Genomic DNA, 24,182 nt, shown 5'->3' with positions numbered 1-24,182 from the left:
TGTCAAACCAGAAAAATAATACTTGTTTCTGATTGGCGAGTAGATACAATGATGTAACACCTCACCACGCGGGAAGCGTCGCCTCTGTTCTGAGGTCAGTTTGTAATGTGCACTAAACTCCAGGTGACAACAACACCTTCTGCAGTTACTACCAACCGTTTCTGTAACTTTCCGGACGGCGATCTCCCGCTTCCTGTAGTTTTTTTCACTCCTCTCTCCAGTTCCCTACTTCCTCGTTCACGGCGGAGCTATTTCTGTCACTTTTCATGTGCGCAACAGGAAGTAACGCCTTCCCGCGGTTACTCCAGTCTCAGGCCGGGTGTACTGTGCTAGATGGCATGCTCATCGGACGCTTCACTCAAAAAGGAGAGGCCTGTAACTCAAGCAGAGAACAGCTCGTCCACCTTTTTTAAAGGTCGGCCCGCCTTCAGCGAGCCTGGGCCAAAGTTGTCTTGAGGAGTCGTGGCATTTATTCACCGACGAATAAAGTATACAAATGCTCATACTCACCATCACACACACACACACGCTTTTACACCATCGACAATCTGCCACCATTTTTAGAACAATGTCATTCCCTCGCTCCTCCCCCGTTTCCGTCTTTTACGGTGGACGCATTCATGCTGCCGCCAAAGTGGTCGAACGAGACGCCGTTCAAACTAGTTCAGAGTATAAACGTGGTCTTTTTCTGAAAAGGAAACCGCTCCCTGAAATTTCGATTCCGCCTCCCACGTGTTGCGCAAAACGCGGCCGCGCATTCGTCTGCTGGACAACCCCCCCCCCCTCGGGCCGGTCTCTTTTCTTGTGAAGACAGCGACCGACGGGCTGCCCCCGTGTCTCGCTGGTTAAACAGACCGTTGAAAAAAAGGCTTCATTAAATTTAATGAGGCTTCGCACGCCAAGGTGACAGGAGTGACGTCCTCTCATCTTTCTTCCGCCGCTTCCGTGCGTCGGGGTGGAATATTTGTCCCGCTAAGATAACATTTCAGGTTTTTTTTGTTTTATTTATTTATTTATTTGTGCCTTGTCATTTTTCACGAGACATTTTTTTTTTTTCGGAGGCCTGCTCAGTTAATGAGAGTGCGTTGGTCGGGCAGAGTGGTGTCATTCCTCCCGATGGCCTATCGCTGCGTTTCTGGAATATTAATAGAGCGGAAAAGTGAAATGAGTCTGTGGCCCCCGCGGAGCCTCGGCAACCCGATGATGGTGATTAGCGGAGGCGAGGAAGATTTCTTTTCAGCTCCATTTTAGCGAGTGACCAAATACACTTGTCCAATCCTCGCGTTATTTTTACTACATCACTACGCATATTTAACTCCATTCAAAGTTGCACTGTGCAGTTTGTACCGTTTTACTTTTTTTTTACACTTTTTTTAGGGGTGCTATTTATTATTTTTTAAACCGTGAACAGACAAGATTAGCTCCTTTCATTCTTTTTTTTTTTTTTTTTTTTTAATAAATGCTTCACTGACACCATTGGTCGGTCAACGGTTCTTATGGTCCCTTAAAGGGTAATCCAACATGTATTACAAGCAACAAAACAAAAAAGAGAGACAGAAGTTTTAGTTGCAGCTCTCATTGGTGCTTTGTTTTACCCCCCTCACGGGCATTTTATGGCTTGTAGTGAAATGTCTGCCTCGGGCTGCTTCATGTCAGATCATCTGGTTATTGTTATTATCATCCAGGACTGCTCGGTGGTACGACTCTGCAGATTGTAATATCTTGGCCGTCGCCTCGATAGGGACTTAGTTTCTCTGAGTGAAATGTGTCTTCTGGAGGGGACGGCTGCTTACGCAATCATGTCCTTCGGGGATGAATTGTAATCCCTTGACTTTTAATCCGAGGCCATCGTGACTCAATACTTGCATAACTAATGATGTTCCCATCAGCCATCAGCTTGTGGTTTGGGCTTTTTATTGCTAACCAGCAACTCTTACGTTGAACGTGGTAAACATTATACCTGCTGAACATCCTAGCATGTTCATTAAGAGCATGTCCGCAGGCTGCCATTCAGTCGAATTCAGTTTGTTTTGTATAGCATCATAAATTACAAATCTGCCTCAGAGGGCTTTACAATCTGTACACATACGACATCCCTGTCCCAGGACCTCACATCGGCTCAGGAAAAACTCCCCAAAAATAACCTTTCACGGGGAAAAAAGGGAAGAAACCTTCAGGAGAGCAACAGAGGAGGATCCCTCTCCCCGGATTGACAGAAGCAATAGATGTCATGAGTACAGAATGAACAGCGTTAAAGAGTTACACACATTTAATGAATATGAAATTATGAATAATGAGTAGTAGGCATGGACCACGATCCATGTGGCTCAAAGCATCGCTGTGCCTAAAAACAGCCTCACAGAACGAAACGTAATGTTTGATGAATAAATCTGTGTAATGCAATCTCTTCTGCTTGCATTCCTCCGATTTCACGTGTTTTCATGTTCCATCTTTAATCCTTAATGTTCCTGAGTAAATGTATTGAACACACACGTGCCGTCCTCTCTTTCTTCACGCCCGCGTGTTTAACGTCACATTGCTATGAATTGTGGGTAATTCCCTTTCACAATTAGTGCAAGTTAAGTCCGGTGGCTCTCGAGGAAGTGGTGTGTTTTTACTCGTCTAACCTGTTTTTTCTGACACACCAAGCGATGCACCCCCCCCCCCCATCTGCTCCTCAAGATATTTCCATCTCTTTTCATACTCATCCTCTTTGACTGTCGGTCTGAATAACTTCCTTTAGGTTCAGCGCCCGCCCCGGTTCTGCTTCCACAAAACTAAACATGTGCACACATTAGCCGGGAAGTTTCCCTCTCTCCTTGTCTTGTTTTTCAAGGTCTCGTCGAGCGGCTAGAAAGAAGAAAAAAAAAAAAATGCCCCGGAGGAATATCATGGCGACGTGTGCTGAAATTGTAATCGGGAGGAAATGGGGCGGCACAATATCGCCTCTTTTTAAAAAAAAAATTTATTATAAATTTTGCACAGATGGACTCTTGCTGCTTGTCAGGTCCTTGTATGACACACTGAGGGCATCTGCCTGTGACAGAAATAGGGGAAGGAGAGAGGTGAGGGCAAGGCAGAGAGGAAGGGAGTGCGTAATACATTTTAATATTTGGCTCCCATCTGTGTCTTAAGCTGAGGCCAGCAAGGAGATGGAATAATAGGTCAATGCATTCAGGCCGTCGCATCGTTCAAGGATCTCCCCGTTGGGTTTTACCTTGGCAGGAAATATCTATAGTTGCATTAAATAAAAGGCTTTGGTTAAAGAGATAACAAAAAAATAGTACAGAGTTATGTTTTTAGAGTGTGGATTTTAACCGAGGTCAAATTCGGACGGTTAAACTATTCAAGCCAATGCAGTCGGCAAACTGTGTGAAAAGTTACCGCGTGAACGTGATGCTATCAACTGCACACCTTCACCTGACCTTAACTACGGTGAAACTGAGCTGAGTAGACGTGGAATATCTCCCGTTGCCAAGTTGCATGCCAGGGCTGTCCTATTTCCTGGAGTAGGGGACATTTCCGTTGCACGATGGTGAAAATGGAAATCCTAGACCTGTATTGAAGAAGACTTGAAACTAGATCAGACCACTAACTCATGTTTACAATGTTTACTGGCGTAATACATCAAGAGATGAGTAATTTTCTCATCGACTCTATAAAACCAGACCTATTTGTTTTACCTATTTTTACAACCAGAGGAGTCGCCCCCCCTGGTGGCCATTAGAGAGAAGGCACGTTTAAGGCACTTCAGAATGCTGAGGCGGAGGCTGCTGCCTTATGGAAATACAAATGAAAGATCTTGTGGTTTTTCTTTTTTTCTTTGTTAAAGTGACAATGGTATAAGTGGGATAATGCCCTTGCTCGAGGTGTCCATAATCAGGAATTAATAGCCTTCCTTATTGTCCAATAAATCCTGATAATGGACACCTACTCGGGCATAAACTCAAAACCTCAACCTCGTCTTCACTGTCAGGGTCTAAAACTCCATCACAGTCACAAACCTACCAAGAGTCCTCCAACTGAATGTGTGTATCTGTGTGTGTGTGTATATACAGTTTATTATTATTCTGTGTCACATTCCTCTCAGCCAGCCGTCTGATTAATAATTCACAATATCTCATGCAGACAGCGGTGCCAGTTGTATTTAAGTGTTTCACTAATTGTCTCCTCCCATCAAGCTAATTATTTCTCCATTGTGCTGTGATCCTGTAATTCATGACGCCGAGTCACTGAAAGTCACTCTCTGTGTGTGTGTGTGTGTGTGGATTGGCTGAGTGGGAGATGAAGCGAGCCTCCGTCGCTTGTACGCCCGAAGACGCAGCGCATTCCTCCTCCGCGGAGCCGGCGCGTCACGCCATTGATATTCTCCTCGCAGGATCGTCAGGCCATGAAATGGTGGTGAGAGCACACTTGATGTGGCTAAAGTCTCAGGCTCTCGCCATCCAACGGCGTTGTGCTGACGCTCTCTGACACGGGTGCTGAGGAGAGTAGCGGGGAAGAGGACTTGTTGCGTGCACACTGAGCGTGGGAAAAGTCGGACGCACATCTGGTCCTTGTTGGGCGACTGTGGGTCAGTGGTTAGCATGCCCGTCTTTCAATCAAGGGGTTGGCAGTTCAATCCCCGCCCTAGTCGATGTGTCCTTGAGCAAGACACTTAACCCTGCATTGCTCCCCGTAGCTGTGTCTACGGTGTATAATGTAAAGTGTCTTTGAGTATCTTGAAAAGCACTATATAAATTAAATGGATTATTATTATTATTATTATTATTATTATTGAGATCCAGCTGCAAAACTGCTGCATTCAGAAGTTCATTTCTGGCAAAGAAAGTCATTGAATATGCCTCACGTCATCGACTCCGGCGGATTTCATCATTTCCAAAAATATTATTTTAGAAATCTTGGTCGTTGGAAAAAACGGATGCTTTTAGATTTTCTTATAAGCTTATGGAATGAACTTGAAAGCATCGATAGTAAATCACAATATCCATTCAATCACATTGTATCGGTTCATTTCTTTTTATCCCTTTTATGTCGTGCATTCACAGACACTGACATTAATGAGTTTTGAGATTTAAAAAAAAAATGTATTTCATTTTTTCACAGTTCGTGAGCTCTGTTTATTGTTTTGTGGTTCGATTTTTGTCACGCCCCCCCAAAAGGTCCAGCAGTGGCGCCTTTTTCAAAATTCAAAAGCCTTGATATGCCTTGATATGCCTTTCAATGCGCAAATGATCCTCTTGGACGACGTCGATGCGTCCACACTGCACACGATCGCTCCATGGAAATCAAGTCCAATCCGTCGATTTATGGCGGGTCTTTTTCAGGCAGCGCTGTCGATCGACTGCAACCGACCTGTGGTGTGGCCCTTTCTGAAACGTGCTCGTATGTTTTCCACAGGCGGTGAACCGGTTGGGGAAGGACGCTCAGCTGGGCCGCGACAGCGTGCAGAGGAAAGACTGGCACGACCATGAGGCGATCAAACGAGACTCCTCCCGATCCGGTAGGTCCAAACCTCCTCGTAGCCCCGCCCTCTTCACCTCTGATGTATTCTTGTCAAGCATGGAGGAGAACTGCATGACACATTCATCGTGTACACACACACACACACACACAAGCTTCACGGTTATGCAAAAGACCCCGTAAACCCCTAGACGCATTTGTTATTGCCTTTCTCCTCTCGAGGGTCTTATTGCTCTCCAGCTCTGCAGCGCCGGTGTAAATCTCTGCTCGGAGTGCGTTTCCGCCGTCATAAATGCAGTTTATATCTGCTACAATCACCGCCGACTCGGTATTATTTTTTTCCGTTCCCGGGAAATCAGCCTCTATAGAAAACAGTGTAAATGAGCGTAAATGGGTTCATCCCTGAAATGAGCCCTCTAAGGCTAAAATGTTATTTTCCACACTTTTTTTTGGAAAAGGGGAAAGTAGATAATTTCCGCCTGTGATTGATGATCAAAGTTTCCCTGGATCCCCTGGTTCTCCTTTTTTAATAAATGAAACAAGATGAAACTGTACAGATATGAAAACTTTCTCAAACCGTTAATTTTATCTTGTTTCTTGTTTTTTATTTTTTATTTTTTTTGTTCCGAATGTCCAAGCTGTGGACATACAGCGTTGTAAAGTCTCATATTATCACATTTCTAACTGCAGCTTTAACCCACAACTTGACATTGCGTATCGTTCTAACACACCGTTTTATTGTGAACATCTTTTAATACGACGTGTCACTTTCTGCTCTTATTACATTTTTCTCCAACATTGAAATGGACCATGTATTCCATTCATATTGGCATTATAATGTCTTTTAAAAAAGTCTTGTGAGAATAAGCTTGGAAACGCTTGGTGGTCCGCTCTGTACATGATGGGATCTTTGTTTGAGTCTTTGATCTGTGTTCACCCTCGAGAGCAAAAACCACCTCCTCCTCCTCCTCCTCTTCTTCTTTCTCTTTCAAATCACGCTGGGAATCTTTTTTGTCTCTCTTCCTTTTTGTCTCTAAAATGAAAGTCAAAGACAATGTTCTGAAGGGTGTGCAGGCTTTTGATAACCGGAACGGATACACTGAGGTGTCGCGCGTCCTCCTCATGAATGTTTTTTTTTTTTTTTTTACTTCAGGGAACGGCGAACAGGGGAAAGCGTTCCCGCTGACAGATGCTGACAGGGTGGACCAGGCCTACAGGGAGAACGGCTTCAACATCTACGTCAGCGACCGGATCTCCCTCAACCGCTCCCTGCCGGACATCCGCCATCCAAAGTGAGTCGTGTGTGTGTGTGTGTGTGTGTGTTTGTTTAGGGAGGGAGAGGGAACATGTCTAGATACACAGGTTTGGCCAAAGAACGAAGCTTTGGACACTTCACATGGTGGAAATGTTTGAAATTGGACCGAACGGACTCAAACATCACTGCACTCCTTCAGGGTTCCTGCAAGTGCACGAGTCTGCAGAGTCACAGGTGCACTCGCGTATTAGAGCGCAACTATGATGACTCTGGCCTGCTTGTTAAGTTAGAAGGCATCGCTCATTTTCAGATTTGCAAGAACTTTCATTAATGCTTTTAGGGAGATGTTGAATCACTGGTTTATTCTATCTGAGAATGTCAGGCTGAAACAGAGGAGTTTGATGATTGACTAAATATTGATGAATTTACTTCAATAAAGCTACAAAAAAAGTTGTTCTAATTAATTTTTTTTTCCGAAGTTTGATATTACGAAGCAATAAATGAGAAAAGCCGTTTAGTTTTAGTCCCGGGACTTTTCGACGAACTAAAAGGCTCCTTTAGCCCATTGTGGTCTGTTCCCATGGCGATATGGTTGCTGCTTGGTGTGCCTGCCTTTTTCATCTGAAAATCAAAAAAATGTGTATATAGATAAATATAATAAATTGTAAATAAAAATAATAAATGTGTGTATAGATAAAAATGTGTGTGTGTGTGTATATATACATATATATATATATATATATATATATATACACACATATATATATACATATATATATATGTATATATATATATATCGTTTTTGTGGACTGTGCAATGATGACCATTCACACAGAAACCACAACCCCAAAAAAAGCACTTCCTTTTTAGAATTTCCGTCAAAGTGCCCAGTAACATCAGTCAAAACCGCCGTTCTCCCACAAATAAATGAATGTCCTGCATTTGTACGAGCAGTTTCATCTGAATAGGGTGGGGGGGGGGGGGTTCAGAGGGTTTTTATTCCAGCCAAAGACTGCAGTGGGTTATCTCAGAGATTGGCACTCCATCAACCTGAGAGAGAGGGGGGGGAATAAATTAATTAATCCCCTGGTGCAGCCTTTGGTTGAATTGAAAACCTGCAGACTCCCAGCACTTTGCGACAGATGGTTGTTGTTCCCCAAAAAATAAGGTTGATTATTGGACAAGAGGCCAGCCTGATTGCAGGACCGGCCTGGGAAATCTTTTTCTTTCTTTCTTTTTTTTCTTTTCTTCCAGGAGACAGGAAGTCAAATAGCAGAAACAATTTAGAGTTTTCTAAACGCACGTATTTTATTATGTTATGGTTCGACTACGCTAAAAGGACGTCTTCTGTGAAGAGCAAAGAGCCTTTTTAGAATCGTCTTCAAAGCCGTAAACGTGGACGTGAAATGGACCCGGCTGCTGTCTCAGATGTTCCAGAACAATAAGAGTGACGAGGGCGGCGGTTTTCAAGGAAGGGGAGCAGGACGCCCACTAGTCGGAGGATCGGCGGTTCAATACGAGTTTACATTAGAGTCTCGTGGGCAGGTTGGCACCTCGCATGCCTCCGTCCATCACTGTACCGTATGAATGTGCGTGGGTGAATGTAGACGTCCAGGCTAAAGCGCTTTGAGGCGCTGAATCAATACAGCACATTGTATTCTGTGCATTGAAAACCACTTGCAGGCAAAAAGGACTGTGTGCAAAGCGCTGAAAGCAAATGGTCGGTGTCTTTGACTCCTAAAAAGACAGCTATGCCTTTTTTATATGGCATCAAAAGCACCAAGTATGACAAAAAGAGAGGCGATTTAAGTAATTGTGTCACCTTTGCCAGCAGTGACGGGACGCCGGTGGCCAATAAGAACGATTCTAGCTCCGACACCAAACCCCCACCCACCCCCTCCCCCCAAGCTTATAGCATTGTTTACACCTTTTGAGTTTTTCCACACTGAGTCGGTCCAAACTCATTACAACGAGCGCTGTTTGGAACAATGGTTCCAATTAACAACCTGCCCCGCTCTATTCTCAGGAGACGAGTCACATGACGACACCCATGTACTTTTTAAACCGTGTTCTCGACAGCAATTATCAGTGTCATTGACATCCCCCCCCCCACCCACCCCCATATGTGCCAAGGTGTGAAGAACTGATAGGTGTGTGTGTGTGTCTGTGTGTGTCACCGGAGCCGAGGGAGTTGTTTTCAATGAGTTGATGCGATGTTCATTGTACTCTATTCATTTTGATGTTGCATGTGTAGAGATGGACATTTAGAGGGAAGGTGAGGAGGTCACCAGAGACATCGGGGGAATCATCTTCTCGGGTTACCAAAGTCAGCTTCCACTAGTGTTGCTATGTGCTGTGACGCTGCTGGTTCACCTCCCGAAAGGTCTGAGTGCAGCACCGTGTTCAACAGCAGGCTGTGGAGACGCCGTGAGCCACACGGACCTGTGGCTGCAGCACAGGCTGCTGCCGGTTTCTTCCAGCTCTCCTCTGACTCATTAAAGAACAAAACGCCCGAGTGTCCCCTGGTGCAGCGTTTGCCGAGCTCGGCAACGCTATAAATATCGCCCGCTAAACCGATTCGGACCCCGCTGAACCCCATTCGTCACAGATCCGCCTTCAGCGCTCTGCCGCTACCTTCCTCTTGACCCCGGCGTCGCTTTCATAATAATAGATAGATGTATTTTTTCTCCTCCCAAGGTCTCCCCGGAACAACACTTCATGTTCTTTTGCTTTTTTTTTTTTTTTCATATTTATAAGCGTTCGATGACCTGACGAGGCCATCGAACGCTTTTTTTCCTCTCTCCACCCTGCGGTCGTCCCAGCAACCCTTCGCACAACATGCGCTGCAGCACATTATTGTCATACATTAACCCCCAGGAGCCGATCATTTTGTGCGCTCCGAGATTTAAATGAGACTTTTGTGATTTCCACATGCCTTCTGGACAGCGGCGTTTATTTGTCTTCTTCTCGTTATCTCGTTCGAGATTCGGGGGTCGAGCGACGGTTATTGGTGCGTTCATCATTACGCTTGGAGAACCCAGAAGAGCACGGACGAGAGACATTAGAACATTTGCTGAGGCTGCTTATCTTCCCGATTGAGCGACTGTATGTAGAACTTTGCAAAGAAATCCGGATCGATATAGTGTGGAGGTGGAGGTGGATGGTGGTGGTGTTCTGTTTGCGGTCTGCGTTTTGAATCGTGCTGAAAGTGAAACACAATTTCACATTACCAAATACTGTAAGATAAGGAAGTCTAGAAAGAAAACTGCCTCACTTATTAGCAGTCAATAGACACACTGAGAGCCTTTGCTTTGTGATTGTGTTGCGTAACACTTGTTAGACATGTCTTATGCAACATATCGACGTTTCCTTTAGAATCCAAGTCGGGTTCATTTGACCGTGTGTGTGTGTGTGTGTGTGTGTGTGTGTGTGTGTGTGTGCAAACGAGGAGTTTTTGAGATTAAGGACAAGGACATTATATAATAATAGTCCTTAATAAGGTTTACTTTTCTTTTTATTTCATTTTTAAGCATGCGTTGGGTTTTCAATTGAAAAAGCAGAGACAGACAGGGGCTGTGGGTGGGGGGGGGCAGGCAGGCAGGGAGGCAGGTGTGTCTGTTTGATTGGTCAAAGTGACAGCAGAGCGACGGGTGTCTGACAACCGGGTGTCACACCAGTCGTCAGTGGCCTCAGACCTCCCAGCGGCATCCATCCATCCGTTCATCCATTTCACTCTCAATCAAGAGAGAGAGAGAGAGAGAGAGAGAGAGAGAGAGAATATTAATGTCTCTACAGATTCCTCCCTCGACTTCTCAGAGAGAAAAGAGGTGGAAGGCTGGCCAGCAGGTGGTTTGCTTCATTACGTCTTATTAAAAGAGCAACACATTGTTCGGGGTTTGGCCGGTTGAGAGCACCGGTGGAGAGAAAGGGCAATTAGCATTTGGAAATCTGAATATTAAGAAAAAACATAGCATCAGTACAGCTGTGGCACATCCATCCTGACATGCCGTATGAAAATACGTTGAAATTGTGATCTGTTGCTGATTAATAAATGATGTCGGAGAGTGTGAACGTGTACCAAATTTCATAAGAACAAATCCAATAGTGGGGCCGGGCAATATATTATATATGAATATTTAGATTTCCTCATTCATCTTCACGTTGTTTCGCGTGTGTGTGTGTCTGTGCAGCTGCAAACTGAAGCTGTATGCAGACAAGCTGCCCAACACCAGCGTCATCATCCCGTTCCACAACGAGGGCTGGTCGTCGCTGCTGAGGACCGTTCACAGCGTGCTCAACCGCTCGCCCCCACAGCTCATCGCCGAGATCATCCTGGTCGACGACTTCAGCGACAAAGGTACAGAGGACACACACCTGACCTGCGCACACACACACACACACACACACACACACACACACACACAAGTCTAGGTGTGTGTGTCATGGGCAAACGTTGCTGATTTTGCCCATGACTTGGCCTCTAACTTCAGTTTGTTATTGCCCACTGACCCTCCCAAATAAATAAAGACGAAGATGTGAAGATGGACAATAAAATGGACAACAGAGTGAAGATGCGATACGTTGGCATTCAGAAGAACTCGCAGGTGGTTTTGAAAATGGTCTGAATAACTGCAGGACACGACTTCCTCTCACACACTGATGCTGTCGGTTAGAGTGGTGGTGGAGTTGTGGAGCAGTTACTGTAGTACAGCTGTATTTGGCTGCTGATGAAGCCAATAAAACACACATTCAGAGTATCTGTCCGATTTACAGAGTGCATCTACAAAATGCACATTTCCCACAAAATGGTCACTTTAAAAAAAAACAACATATTCTCCTCCTTTTAATCTTTGACTGTAGATTAGTTTTCAATACGTGGACGCTGGTGTTTGGAGCTAAAGGCTGCGGCAACCTCCGAACACATGGTGGGGATGGTGATGATGAGGGCGTCTGGTGACCCCGTCCAGCAATAGTGAGGTCAGCGAGAGAATAATCCACCCTCCGGTGCGGATTGGCGTTCTCACACGGGCGGTTTAATCAGTCCGTTAATGCGCCGCTTTGAACCCTTGCATAATAAATCGGGGGGGGGGGGGACAAGTGCAATATTATGCCGGGGTCTAAGCGGAGGCGGGGTTAGGAGATATGCATCATTAAGCCTGGATCATATAGCCACTGTGTGATGCATAACTTCCCGCTCACTTCTCCATTTCCATACATATTAAATATTCCACTAAAGATATTTGAAGAGAGGGTGGGGGATGAATATTTTTATATCAGACATCTAGAGGTGAAAATAGTATCTCAACTCTCAAAAGGATCTCATCATATCCTCAAATGTCACACAGCAGCGTTTGAGATGTATATATTTTTTGCATTCTAGTGTCATTTGCATCACTGTACGGCCTCATGCGATGGCGTGGCCCCTCTAGTGGGAGGCTGCGGATTCATCAATATATCTGCCCCGCCGCCTACAGGTTGCCTTCAGATGTCCTTTAGGTTGTTTTCAGGTTAGCCTCCAGGTTGCATTCAGGTGGCCTCCAGGTCGCCTCCAGGTGGCCTCCAGGTTGCCTTCAGGTGGCCTCCAAGTTGCCTTCAGGTGGCTTCTAGGTGGCCTCCAGGTTGCATTCAGGTGACCTCCAGGTTGCATTCAGGTGGCCTCCAGGTTGCATTCAGGTGGCCTCTAGGTGGCCTCCAGTTTGCATTCAGGTGGCCTCCAGGTTGCCTCTAGGTGGCCTCCAGGTTGCATTCAGGTGGCCTCTAGGTGGCCTCCAGTTTGCATTCAGGTGGCCTCCAGGTTGCATTCAGGTGGCCTCTAGGTGGCCTCCAGTTTGCATTCAGATGGCCTCCAGGTTGCATTCAGGTGGCCTCCAGGTTGCATTCAGGTGGCCTCTAGGTGGCCTCCAGTTTGCATTCAGGTGGCCTCCAGGTTGCCTCTAGGTGGCCTCCAGGTTGCCTCTAGGTGGCCTCCAGGTTGCATTCAGATGGCCTCTAGGTGGCCTCCAGTTTGCATTCAGGTGGCCTCCAGGTTGCATTCAGGTGGCCTCCAGGCTGCAATCAGGTGGCCTCCAGGTTGCATTCAGGTGGCCTTTAGGTGGCCTCCAGGTTGCATTCAGGATGCCTTTAGGTGGCCTCCAGGTTGCATTCAGGTGGCCTCTAGGTGGCCTCCAGTTTGTATTCAGGTGGCCTCCAGGTTGCATTCAGGCTGCCTCTAGGTGGCCTCTAGGTGGCCTCCAGTTTGCATTCGGGTGGCCTCCAGATGGCTTCATGAACTGAAGGAGAAGCTTGCAGCCGTGGGCAACGGATTTCTACTAAGCGGATGAAAAATGGATGTAACCGCAACCAGTGTTTGATTGAAATAGTTTAAGCATTATTGCCTTATTTTGTTTATTTTTTCTCTCTCTTGTTGACAAAGTCACCAAAGTGGTTCTGAGAGGTTCTCATATTCTGCCATTACTACGTTTCCATTTGAAAATGCATATCTTGTTACGTGGCCTTAGAGCACCGAGGACGGGGGTTCGCTACTTGATACGGTCTTGGCAGTCACAAGACGTGTCCTCCTCTGATTTGTCGCGCCCCGTGTCACATGACCGCGTCGTCGGTCCGAGAAATCTCCGGTCCCTCTTTTCACCGTTGCTCGTTCTTCCTCCTGCGGCGCGTAAGAAAATCGTGCGTGCGTGTGTGCTTGTGTGTGTGTGTGTGTGTGTGTGTGTGTGTGTGTGTGTGTGTGTGTGTGTGTGTGTGTGTGTGTGTGTGTGTGTGTGTGTGTGTGTGTGTGTGTGTGTGTGTGTGTGTGTGTGTGTGTGTGTGTGTGTGTGTGTGTGTGGTGTGTGTGTGTGTGTGTGTGTGTGTGTGTGTGTGTGTGTGGGTGGGTGGGTGTGGCAACTGTGGGCCAGTGATTAGCATGTCCGTCTTTCAATCAGGGGGTTGGCAGTTCAATCCCCGCCCTAGTCGATGTGTCCTTGAGCAAGACACTTAACCCTGCGTTGCTCCCCGTAGATGTGTCTACGGTCTATAATGTAACATGTAAAGTGTCTTTGAGTATCTTAAAAAGCGCTATATAAATTAAACGGATTATTATTAATAATATATATATTATATATATATATATTATAATAATAATAATTATTATTAATAATATATATATTATAATAATAATAATCCATTTGATACCACGGCCGTGGTAATGTTTGCTTCTCCTCTCACTCGGGTGCCAAAACACACCCAATGGCCGCCGTCAAAACCCACTCCGTCACTTGTCTTGATGACGACGACAACAACAACCTCTCTGATCTTAACCGCCGACACGAAGAATATAAACAATTTATTAGATGCTTCTTTTTTTTTTCTTTCTCCGAGTACAGGTTTCTTTTTTTTCCCCCCCGACGTGCTAATTAGCACCCGGTTTCGAAGTCGTGTAATTATAGCCTCTCTGCAGCGCGGTGTTGCAGGGAACAGCCTCTTCTCTCCTCTTTTTGAAATCATAATTAAAAAAAGCTATTCCTATTTGACTCAAAGACTAACCGATGATTTATATTTGCCCGGATGCTTCGGTACGCGTTCTTGAATTTGAAGTTCAGTGTTTTAATGAAGGAGGAAACTTTCCTCCTTTTTTTTGAGTTCTGCAAACTCTTTCTTTTCTTTCTCGTTTCAAGCCGTTTCACCTTCGACCGCGGTCTGAGTTTGAGCTGCGAGGCGCGCTGGCGGTGTCAGTCGGGGTTTCCGCTGCGCGGCGAGGATCATCAGATTCAAGGCGGGGGTCAGATGGCTTTCATCGGCCGTCTCTATATTTGTTTGCTCCTCACTGTGCCCGGCTTTCTCTAAATCTTTTTCACTTCACAGGCTCCGGTACGCACCGTTCTAAAAAAGTCTGCTTCTGACAGCTGCTGATTGATCCGGCCGTTAAATAAATAAATACAAATAAGGTCCCTTCAGAAGTTCTAGAGAAGGAGACTGGGTGTAAGAAATGGCATTCTGCAATGTAATGGACACATAGTTGTGTACCGGTGGTTATGAGTAGGAAGTGTTCAAGAGGGCGTCAATGTCCAAAAATGCGTCTTGTTTTGAAATCATGTTTTCCTATTAGGGGAAACCCTGTTTCCAATATGTTCAAATAACATGTCATTTACTTATAGTGCATATAAACGCCCCCACAGACGACGACGACAGGGGTGCAACGTCGTCACGGAAATTGGAAACTTAAACATGGTACATTTAGCTCTTCACAATATTTGCATTCGCCAAATTACACAATCTGTCGGATTGCACCTCCACACAATTTTTTCTGCACAAGCTGTTCGCCGTCAAAATGAGAAAAAGCGCACCTGTGAGTGATGATTCCTGTTTCACCCACATACGTACGTGTGTGTGTGTGTGTGTGTGTGCGATCACAAACTGAGGCAACATCAAGCAATATTTACATCCATATTCACCTGCTTTTTTTCAATAAGTATCCCCTTGTTAATGTGAAATGATCTCATCTCTCTCTCTCTCTCTCTCTCTCTCTCCTTCTCTCCTCCTCTATTGCCGCGACAGTTCATTCAGGCAGAACACTGACTCACGGAAAACATGCAAACACTGAAACCCGCTGTCTTTATCTCCTCGCCCCATCTTCCTCAATGTCTCCTTTTCTTTCCCCTCCTCTTATCTTTACTTTTCCTTCACGTCTCTAATCTCTTCTTTGTTTCTTCCCGTCTCCTTTTTGTTGAGTTTTCTTGATGTCTCTTTATCTTCAGAGCCTCTGTCTATTTCTTGACGTCCATCGTGGTATTTTTTTTGCAGTTTCTGTGCAATTTTAATTGTGGTCTTGATCTTTTTTTCGTGCGCCTTTCTTTTATATTTTACTTTTCATTTATCTTCACCTACTTTCTGTTTTCCTTGACTTCCATTTCAGATTTGTCTATTCCTCTTCTCTCTTCTTCACGGCTGACTGTCGTGACATCGTGACATCTATTTAATTCATTAACCTTTTTCACTCAACGTCCGTTATCGATTTCTCTTCCGTCTTTCCCTTTTTCTTCAAAGATCTGATCACAAAAGTTGCGAGTTACCTCATTAGTCGCGTCCCTCATTTTGTCACACTTGGGCTGCCATACATGTTAAATGCGAGTGTGATATCCGTCTCCAGGGATCAGGTGCTATTGACTGTGGAAACTTCACCCAGTGGAAGATTGTTGACAACAGTAAATGTCAGGTTTCTGTGTCGGCGCCTCAATCGAAGAGCAACTGTTATTTAGTTTTTATTTCTATTCCCACTGACATTTAAAAAATCATAAAGACAGAAATCCCCCCCCACAGTCGCCTCAATAGGAAATAATGTCATACACCCACGGCACCTGCTGGGTTCAGAATGAGGAAAACAAAATCCCTGCTGTCTCTATGATTTGTATTGCTCATATATGTTGCTTGTGGTCCAAATATGAATAATTTGTTCTTCTCCGGATGAAACGAAGCGCCATCAGCTGATGTCGGTCGCCAAGTGGAGCAGCGCGGAGAGTATCATGAGCTTTTTTAAAAATCCAGACCTGAATCTATATGGCAATTGGGAGCCGAACCATTTCGAACAATGAATTCCCTTTTCTTTTATAGATGGAAAAAAATAAATCTACCACATTGTAAGTGTGTTAAATTACTAAACACACTGTGAAATAGCTTCTTTACTTCCCTAAAGCTGCAATTTGAATATTTGTGTATTGACGATGGATGTAATGTGACGTGAAAGGAACCCACAGAGATGCAGTTCCCCTCAGATCTGTGGAGCAGTTTAGCAACTTGACTAAAAGTTTTATTTTTGCACCCCGCAACGTAACTGTTGTGGTTCATGCTGACCAACCTACCACGGCTATTTGAGTGTTTTATTTCTCGGCTGGTGGTCTGATTATCAGGCCGGAGCAGGATGAGGTCGCCGTTCAAAATTCACTGTATTTCAGAAAGTTTAATTTTGACAAAGTAAATAAACTATTCATATTTTGACAGCTTAAGGAAGAGTTGCAACACTTTAACTCATGGTTTCAACCCCAGATAAATAAGGAAATGCATAAATTGTGTTTGAAATATGTATATATGAATATGAATGTGTATATATATATATATATATATATATATATATATATAATATGTTTATATATATATTGTATGTTTATATATATCATATGTTTATATATATATATTAATATGAATATATATATATTATAATGTGTGTTTATATATATATATATTATATTTATACTATTATGTTTATAATATATATATATATATATATATATATATATTATTATATATACATATTTATACTATTATGTAAATATATATAAACATATTATAATATATATATTTGTTATTCTTTCGGTATTGTAATGGTACCACCTACTGTACTTTTGATTTGAAATATTCTGCATAAAGCAGCCAGATCGCGGGGGGGGGGTCACACTGATGGACTGTAATCAGCTGGTCGGTCGTGGCACACTAGGCAGCATGTAAACGTGTCCCACAAATGTCAGTTGTGTTCGCTCAGATTCTCTTCAACACACTGTCTGCCTGTGACATGCCGGCCCACAGAGCAAGTTTCCTCCGCTGTCGTCTGCCAGCGGCTGTCAACCAAACGCATAAATCGCCCCTCATGGCCAACGCAGACTAACCAGAGCATGTCGGATATTTCTGGACGAATGTTTCTACTTTTTAATAGAATGCATTCAAAGCAACATTAATGTTGACTTCAAAGTAAGCATTGGCTCTCCTCATGTTGCACCATGCTTTTTGACTGGAAACGCGTGTTTATTTGAGAAAAAAGAAAAAAACTAACGTGAATGAAACCGGCCTCGTTTTTGATCGCTTTCAAAGCCGGTATCTGTACGTGCTAATAAATAAATAAAAACACCCCTTCCAGAGCTGTGGTGGTGTGCGGCCTGCAGCCAAACTGAAAGTTCTTTTTTGTAGTAGAGATCTGTGGCCAGAGAGTCCCTACGGCCAACAATAAAACAGTCCTGCTACTCCTGCCACATGCTGACCTACGGTACACAGAAGCTCTCTTACCCCCCCCCAAAACGTTTCTTAGTTTACAGTCGAGCTGCCATTGTCGGTATGTCGCCATCTTGTACGTTTTTTTTTAAAAGGCCGCCAGCTGTAGGCTTCAATAACCATTTCTTAGTCATTGTCGGCAAGTCGCCATCTTGAACGTTTTTTTAAAAGGCCGCCAGCTGTAGGCTTCAATAACCGTTTCTTAGTCATTGTCGGCAAGTCGCCATCTTGAACGTTTTTTTAAAAGGCCGCCTGCTGTAGGCTTCAATAACCATTTCTTGGTCATTGTCGGCAAGTCGCCATCTTGAACGTTTTTTTAAAAGGCCGCCTGCTGTAGGCTTCAATAACCATTTCTTGGTCATTGTCGGCAAGTCGCCATCTTGTACGTTTTTTAAAAGGCCGCTTGCTGTAGGCTTCAATAACCATTTCTTAGTCATTGTCGGCAAGTCGCCATCTTGTACGTTTTTTAAAAGGCCGCTTGCTGTAGGCTTCAATAACCATTTCTTAGTCATTGTCGGCAAGTCGCCATCTTGTACGTTTTTTAAAAGGCCGCTTGCTGTAGGCTTCGACAATCTCGGCTGTGAGTTTTTACCAACACAGCACCACGTTTATCGTTGTGTCCCCGTGTAACAGTCGTGCATTGAGGAGATCTGTGCAGCTCTGCTTGGACAGCCTGGAGGAGTTATCAATGTCGTTGACTCATCAGACAGTATTGCTATCATTAATGTCACTAAAGATTCCTAAAATACCAAGAAAAAAAAAAGCTTCATATTTTCCTCTCTGGCATGTTATTGGACGTCTTGTCGCATGTGTTTGTTTGTGTTTTCAACTAGTAATTAGTTCTGTGTACTTGGTTGCCAATGGAATGAATGGGCACGAGAGAAATTAAGCAATCGAGACGCATGAAACAACATTCAGAGTGGGGTGAAAAGCAGAGGTTAGGAGCTTTTAAAGGGTTTTGATGTTTTTACGTCATCATTCCAATCATGTAAACTTAACTCAAATCCACTGCTTAAGTGAATGCACTTAGTCATCTGTGCTGATAAGACCCCATGAAGTCATAATGGCATTACTGTGCGAGAGGAGCGGGGGGGGGGGGGGGGGGGGGAGGGGGGCTCTGAATATCAAATACTAACCACTTAAGGGTTTAAAAGTTGTCTCGCTGGAGTTATTGCAGGGACATCAATGTGTTGAGGGATTTGCTCGGGGGGGGGGGGGTGAATAGCTGTTTATATAGTTGGCGTCAAGTCCAACTTTGACACATGGAGCTGTGCCGTCGACCAAGAGCGCGCTATGTTGACACCGCTGACCTTTACCCAAAAACAGAGGAGGCTCTTTGGAGCTCATAAGCTTTGCAGCACCGTCAACCTTTATTGACCCACACACACTGTTTTCACACCGCATGGGATGTCACAAATGCATCTTTGGCTTCAACTAAAGCCACCGACAGTTAGCCGTTAGCTCGTAAGGGGGAGCAGCTCACCGACTCGCCTTGCGAGCTGGAAGTAGTCCCTACATCACCGAATCTCCTGCAATTACACATCTGGTGAGGACCAGCGGGGGATTTCTGCTGCCCCCATTTTCTCTTTCACTTGCCATGGCATGATATATTCGATATCAATACAGGAAAATGAATATGTGTACTTCATGTTGTGGTTATGTTTCGGGGCGTTTTTTGTTCCCGTCACATTTTACTCTCTTTGGCCTCATTTTTCGCTGCTGTTTTTTAAGTCATGCACAATCATGGCTGAAGAACTCAAACATGTCCTTTTGGTGCAGTATAATAATTCAGTTATTTTATCCGGAATTGTGAAGAAATAAATGTATTTATCATCTCTATATATCTGACATTTTTGTGTAAACATGAGGCTGTAAAACATGAGGCTGCATGTTTGAAACTATTTACATATTTACAACCTTCTATGTCTTCTCGTCTTCTGCAATTCCGTTTTTGTCACATGACATTTGTTTAAGGCGAGTAAATCATGGCTTGCGATAAAAAGTGCAGAATTAAAAAAACGTTTACCGTCTCTGGTTTATTTACAAATCATATCCAGTGATATGGACCTTTTTATGCAACGGACTAAACTGGTTGCTGGGCGACAGAGAGCCGGATGACCCGAGCACAGAGCCACCACTGAAAACCAGTTGCACCCACTAAACCTGCCTTCGACTGCATGGGGGGGGTGGGGGTGGGGGGACAGGCTGAGAGGGAGGCGGGGCTGCTGACTGTGAGGGGAGGTCAGCTCACTCTTCATTAGGCCGTAATTGAATTTCCGCAGGCCCGCGCGGGGAGTAGGATGTTCAACCCTCTTGCTCCCCTGCAGGGGAATCTTGGCTCACTCTTCCCAACCTCCCCGATATACTTTCAAGGTCAGCTCAGCTGACGGGCTACTTTCTCCACGGACGTCTCCGCCTCGCCATCTGTCATCTGCATGTCTGAGCATGTAAGGCGACACGGGGTGCACGCGGCGCCACGTGATGCCGCTGGAAAGAGGGGCGAGATACGAGGAGAGTGCAGCTGACACGCTTTGTGGCAGTGACTCAACGGCGGTACCGCTGACCAAGCAAACCGGGAAGGTCGTTCATCAACGTCCCCCACCCCCCCCAAAAAAAAAAACAGTCATCAGAAACTCTGCTGCCTCAATTCAAAATGTAAAACGTCTCGTTTCATTATTTTTATTTTATTATTATTTTTTTTCAATATTTTCTAATTGGTCGTTTGATTTCTGACAGACGTAACGGATGGAATAATAGTGAAGGAAAGCTTCGTGTTACATTTAGTTTTCTTTTGTATTCATTCATCTGTCCAAAGCTCGTCTATGAGGTGCGTTCAAGTTGAGAATGACTTCTTTTCTTTCTTTTAATGTGCAACGTCTCCTGTTGGAACCTCATTCTACAGACATGACCGATTGGATTTGTTCATTCGCCGAGCAACGTCGCAATATTTTATTACATTGTAACGAGATAGTCGTTTTATTTCTGATGGTGAAAAAGAAAAGATTGAACTTGTTTTGTTTTTTTCTCTTCCCTTTTTAATTGGAGTGTACTTTTGAGATGATAGCTGTTCTCCGAGGAGGCTGACTTCATTAGCACCTGTAAGTGTCCAGGCATGTTATCGGAGAGGGAGAGATTGGGGGAGACGGGCACATTGGGTGTGGGTGGGGGGGGGGGGGGACTCTTCTTTGGCGACATTTTCTCGTCAGAAAATAATTCAGATAGTGAGATGTTATCCGACGTCCCGCCTCCCCTTTCCGACTCCAAAGTCATTGTCTCCCACGTACAGGAGCAACCTCTCGGCGTTGGACGTATTGTTATTATTATTGTTTCCGTTTCAATTGAAGTTTAAAATGAGAATAGGAATCTGCCCCCCAAGGAGCGTCGTTAGCGCCTGTGATAGTGGAAGTAACTGGCACCCTGCCAGCCTAATGGGGCCACTCTTAGTGCCAAAAACAATCATAAGCGCACGTTAACCATTAGGCACAAGTACGAAAGAAAAGGGGCAGGAAACAAGCGATGATGGGGGAAGCGGCCAATGAGAGACGGGGGTGGTGTTCGAGATAAAGACTTAATATCGTGTTAATACCCCCGCCCCCCCTCCCCCTGAGGGTTCTGCTTTTCAGGAGGAGGAGGCCGATGTTTTAGTAATCCGACCACACCGAGTGCCACGATTGATGACGGCTATGAGGATGGGCTTTAATGCACACCGAGCCGCACTTCTATTTCCTCTCTCTATTGCAGATGGTTTGGAAATCTCAATGAAGCTTTCTAGCATCAAAGATATGGTTATCACACAAATCCGTCTACAGCCATAAAGATACTGTAGGGCGGCTAAAGTCCAGAGGTAGAATCTCTTCGAAGTACAATAAGAGAAGAGTCTTTAACTTAGATAATCCAAAGCACGTGGAGAGGAGCACTTACATTCTTTACAGGAAGTCCCGAAACAGAATCTAAATCAGGAACGACTGATAGATAGATCCATATATAAGAGTTTCTGTTTGCTTTGAGTTCCTCAGAATTGGGGTCGGAACCACATGCTGGGGTTACAGGGTTGGAAGTACATCATCATTTCTTCATAACCCATTGATAACGACTTGATATCTCTTGTTATTATGGGGCCGCTTGGTATTTTGAAAACCTAAAACATTTTTTTTCCTTCTTTTTTTCTTCTCGCCCTCGCATAACAGAAGCTCGACGCCAGCATGTGTGAGGAAATTGGAAGTCGCGGGTCTGAGCCGGCAGGCTGCTGTTCAGACTCTGACGATGACTCTCAAGTACTAACAATCCCCACAGGGATATTTTTACAGCGGTACGAGTGCGGCTCGTCAGGATGAGGTTCTGGGGATTTAGAGTGAACACAACATCAGTGCTGCTGTGTTAACAGTGACTCTCTCTCCCTTTCTGTTACTGTTCTGTCTTTATGAAGTCGGTCTGTCTCTGTTGTATCGCTTCGCTTCATTTTGGGAATGTTACCCTTTTATTATCTGCAGGCAAATAGAAAACTCTTCTGAGCACCCGGCATTGAGCTTGAGTTTATCTTTCTATTGTGCACAACTATACATAGTTTGACATCCTTATGCCACTTTAACACTGGGCCCACAAGCAGTTTGAATTCAGGAATCCGATCCCTTATGAAACCTCATACGACCTTTACGACCTTATGGCAGCATTGGAAAGCAAATTGGCTTGTCTTGCACAGGGAATAATATCTATAAACCGATTTAAGCGTTCGTTCATACGTAGAATATGTAGGCGACGGGACACGATGTTGGCATCCTGGTGTCCGTTTGAAGTCCGAGAATTCATACGCAGCGGCCCTGAGAGCGCTGTGAGAGCGCTGGTCGTGCTGTGAAGTCGTGAAAACCGTCCGTCCCGCTATCGTCATTTTACGTCGTGAAGGCAAACTGCACATCTGTAAAGCATGTCTTTTCATCGCCTGAGTGGCTATTTAAGCTGCGTGCATATTTGTGTGACTGGAGAAGAGGAAGAGTGTGCTTTCAAACCCCCCATCCCCACCCCTCCCCAGACCGGCTTATATCATCACAGACTCTCCCTCGGCTTCCTTTTCTTTTTCTTTTCTTTTTTCTGTTGCAACAAAGCCGCTTCAAAAAAAATCCAGAGTCTGGCACGCGGCAAAAAGGCAGGACGTTCTGATGGAGTTCACGGCAGCAGCTGAACATTTTGGGGGAATAAATTAGCAGCTTTGCTCTTTGGTGTCGTGCCAAGACTTCTGGGAAGTAATCCAGCACCTCGGAAAGACAAGATTCGGATGCCATATTGGATCCGCCATAATTTGAGGTTAATTGAATTGAAAATCCCCCTCCGCCTCACCTAAAATGAATAAATAAATGCAAGTCTCCAGTAGGGGATGAAGAACTGTCCGTGTGACAGAAAATATAGCAGGTGTTTGATTATTCACGCCACCTGGTTTGGTGTTTGTGACTGAGTTCTAATGAACGAAGGAAAGATGCAACGCGTTCCCGAAGTAGAAACGGATGGAGGGGCGGCGAATGTTTCCGGTGTTCGGGTCGACGAGGTCCGCGACGGCGACCCGAGCATCGACGTCGTCTCCGCCCTCATCGTGTCCCGGACTTCACATTCTAATAATGACTAATGTGTTTGCGGACGTCGGCCTGCTCTCATTACGGTGATTTATGGCCCCGCCAATTTTTCCGTCAACCAGATGAGAGCCGTATTCCAATTTTATTCAGGTCAAATTAAGCCCCCCCACCCCCCCCCCCCCCCCCCCCCCCACCCCTGAATGTGCTGTACATACAATACAAATGTTCTTTGTTTAATCTCGCTGGCTGTCATTAGGAAGGTTATGTAAGAACCCTCCCATGTAGGGCAAGAGTGGAGTCTGAATCAATCTCCGACTGGTTAATAGCCACTGGGCTGATTTATTGTCGTATTATGAAGGTGAAGGCTCGCCCGTTCCTCCAAAGGTGGCACCGACCCTACGGAGGCCCTCAGCCTCCGCTTCAGTGTCAAAACCCTGCAGCACATATTTATTCTGGGATGAGTTTAATATAGAATAATTAGACCTTAGTTTTACAGGTGAATGAATTACTTTTTTAATTACATGTGACAAATTAAACGGGCAACAAAAATATGATTATGACTACGATAATACGGTGTAGATAGGTGTGCGTAAGCTAATTTCTTTAATTAAGTAGAATAAAGATTCAAAGCAAAAGCAAATTGAGCCGGCAGAAACAAACGACAACGTATAACACAGCCTATACTGTGGGCCGGTTTCCAACAGGATGTTTAAACACACCGTGCGGTCAGACAGTATAAAGAATACATCCTAATATTCTACCTTACCGTGGATTTGAACAGAGTTTTTTTTTTTTATATTTGCACAAAATGATGTTATAGTGTCTTGTGAACCAGTTTATGTCGTGTTTACAATATAACTTGGAATTTGGGGATGATTGAAGGCCGACAC

The 24,182-nt window shown here is 44.7% G+C and overlaps 1 protein-coding gene across 2 annotated transcripts in view; it reads left to right on the top strand.

Moving 5' to 3' along the window:
* LOC117743209 (polypeptide N-acetylgalactosaminyltransferase 10-like) overlaps positions 1-24,182 on the top strand; it is a 60,339-nt gene that overhangs the window by 16,690 nt on the left and 19,467 nt on the right. Inside the window, exons 2-5 of one of the 2 annotated variants that reach the window (XM_034551035.1) lie at positions 4,282-4,401; positions 5,401-5,503; positions 6,617-6,755; positions 10,909-11,075. In XM_034551035.1, coding sequence (XP_034406926.1) covers positions 4,282-4,401; positions 5,401-5,503; positions 6,617-6,755; positions 10,909-11,075 — 529 coding nt within the window. The remainder of the gene's footprint in view (positions 1-4,281; positions 4,402-5,400; positions 5,504-6,616; positions 6,756-10,908; positions 11,076-24,182) is intronic. The other variant, XM_034551036.1, reaches the window with a different exon arrangement.

This window comes from Cyclopterus lumpus, chromosome 14, assembly GCF_009769545.1.
Source record: "Cyclopterus lumpus isolate fCycLum1 chromosome 14, fCycLum1.pri, whole genome shotgun sequence".
NCBI lineage: Eukaryota > Metazoa > Chordata > Actinopteri > Perciformes > Cyclopteridae > Cyclopterus > Cyclopterus lumpus.
This window is presented reverse-complemented; position numbering and strand designations above follow the sequence as displayed.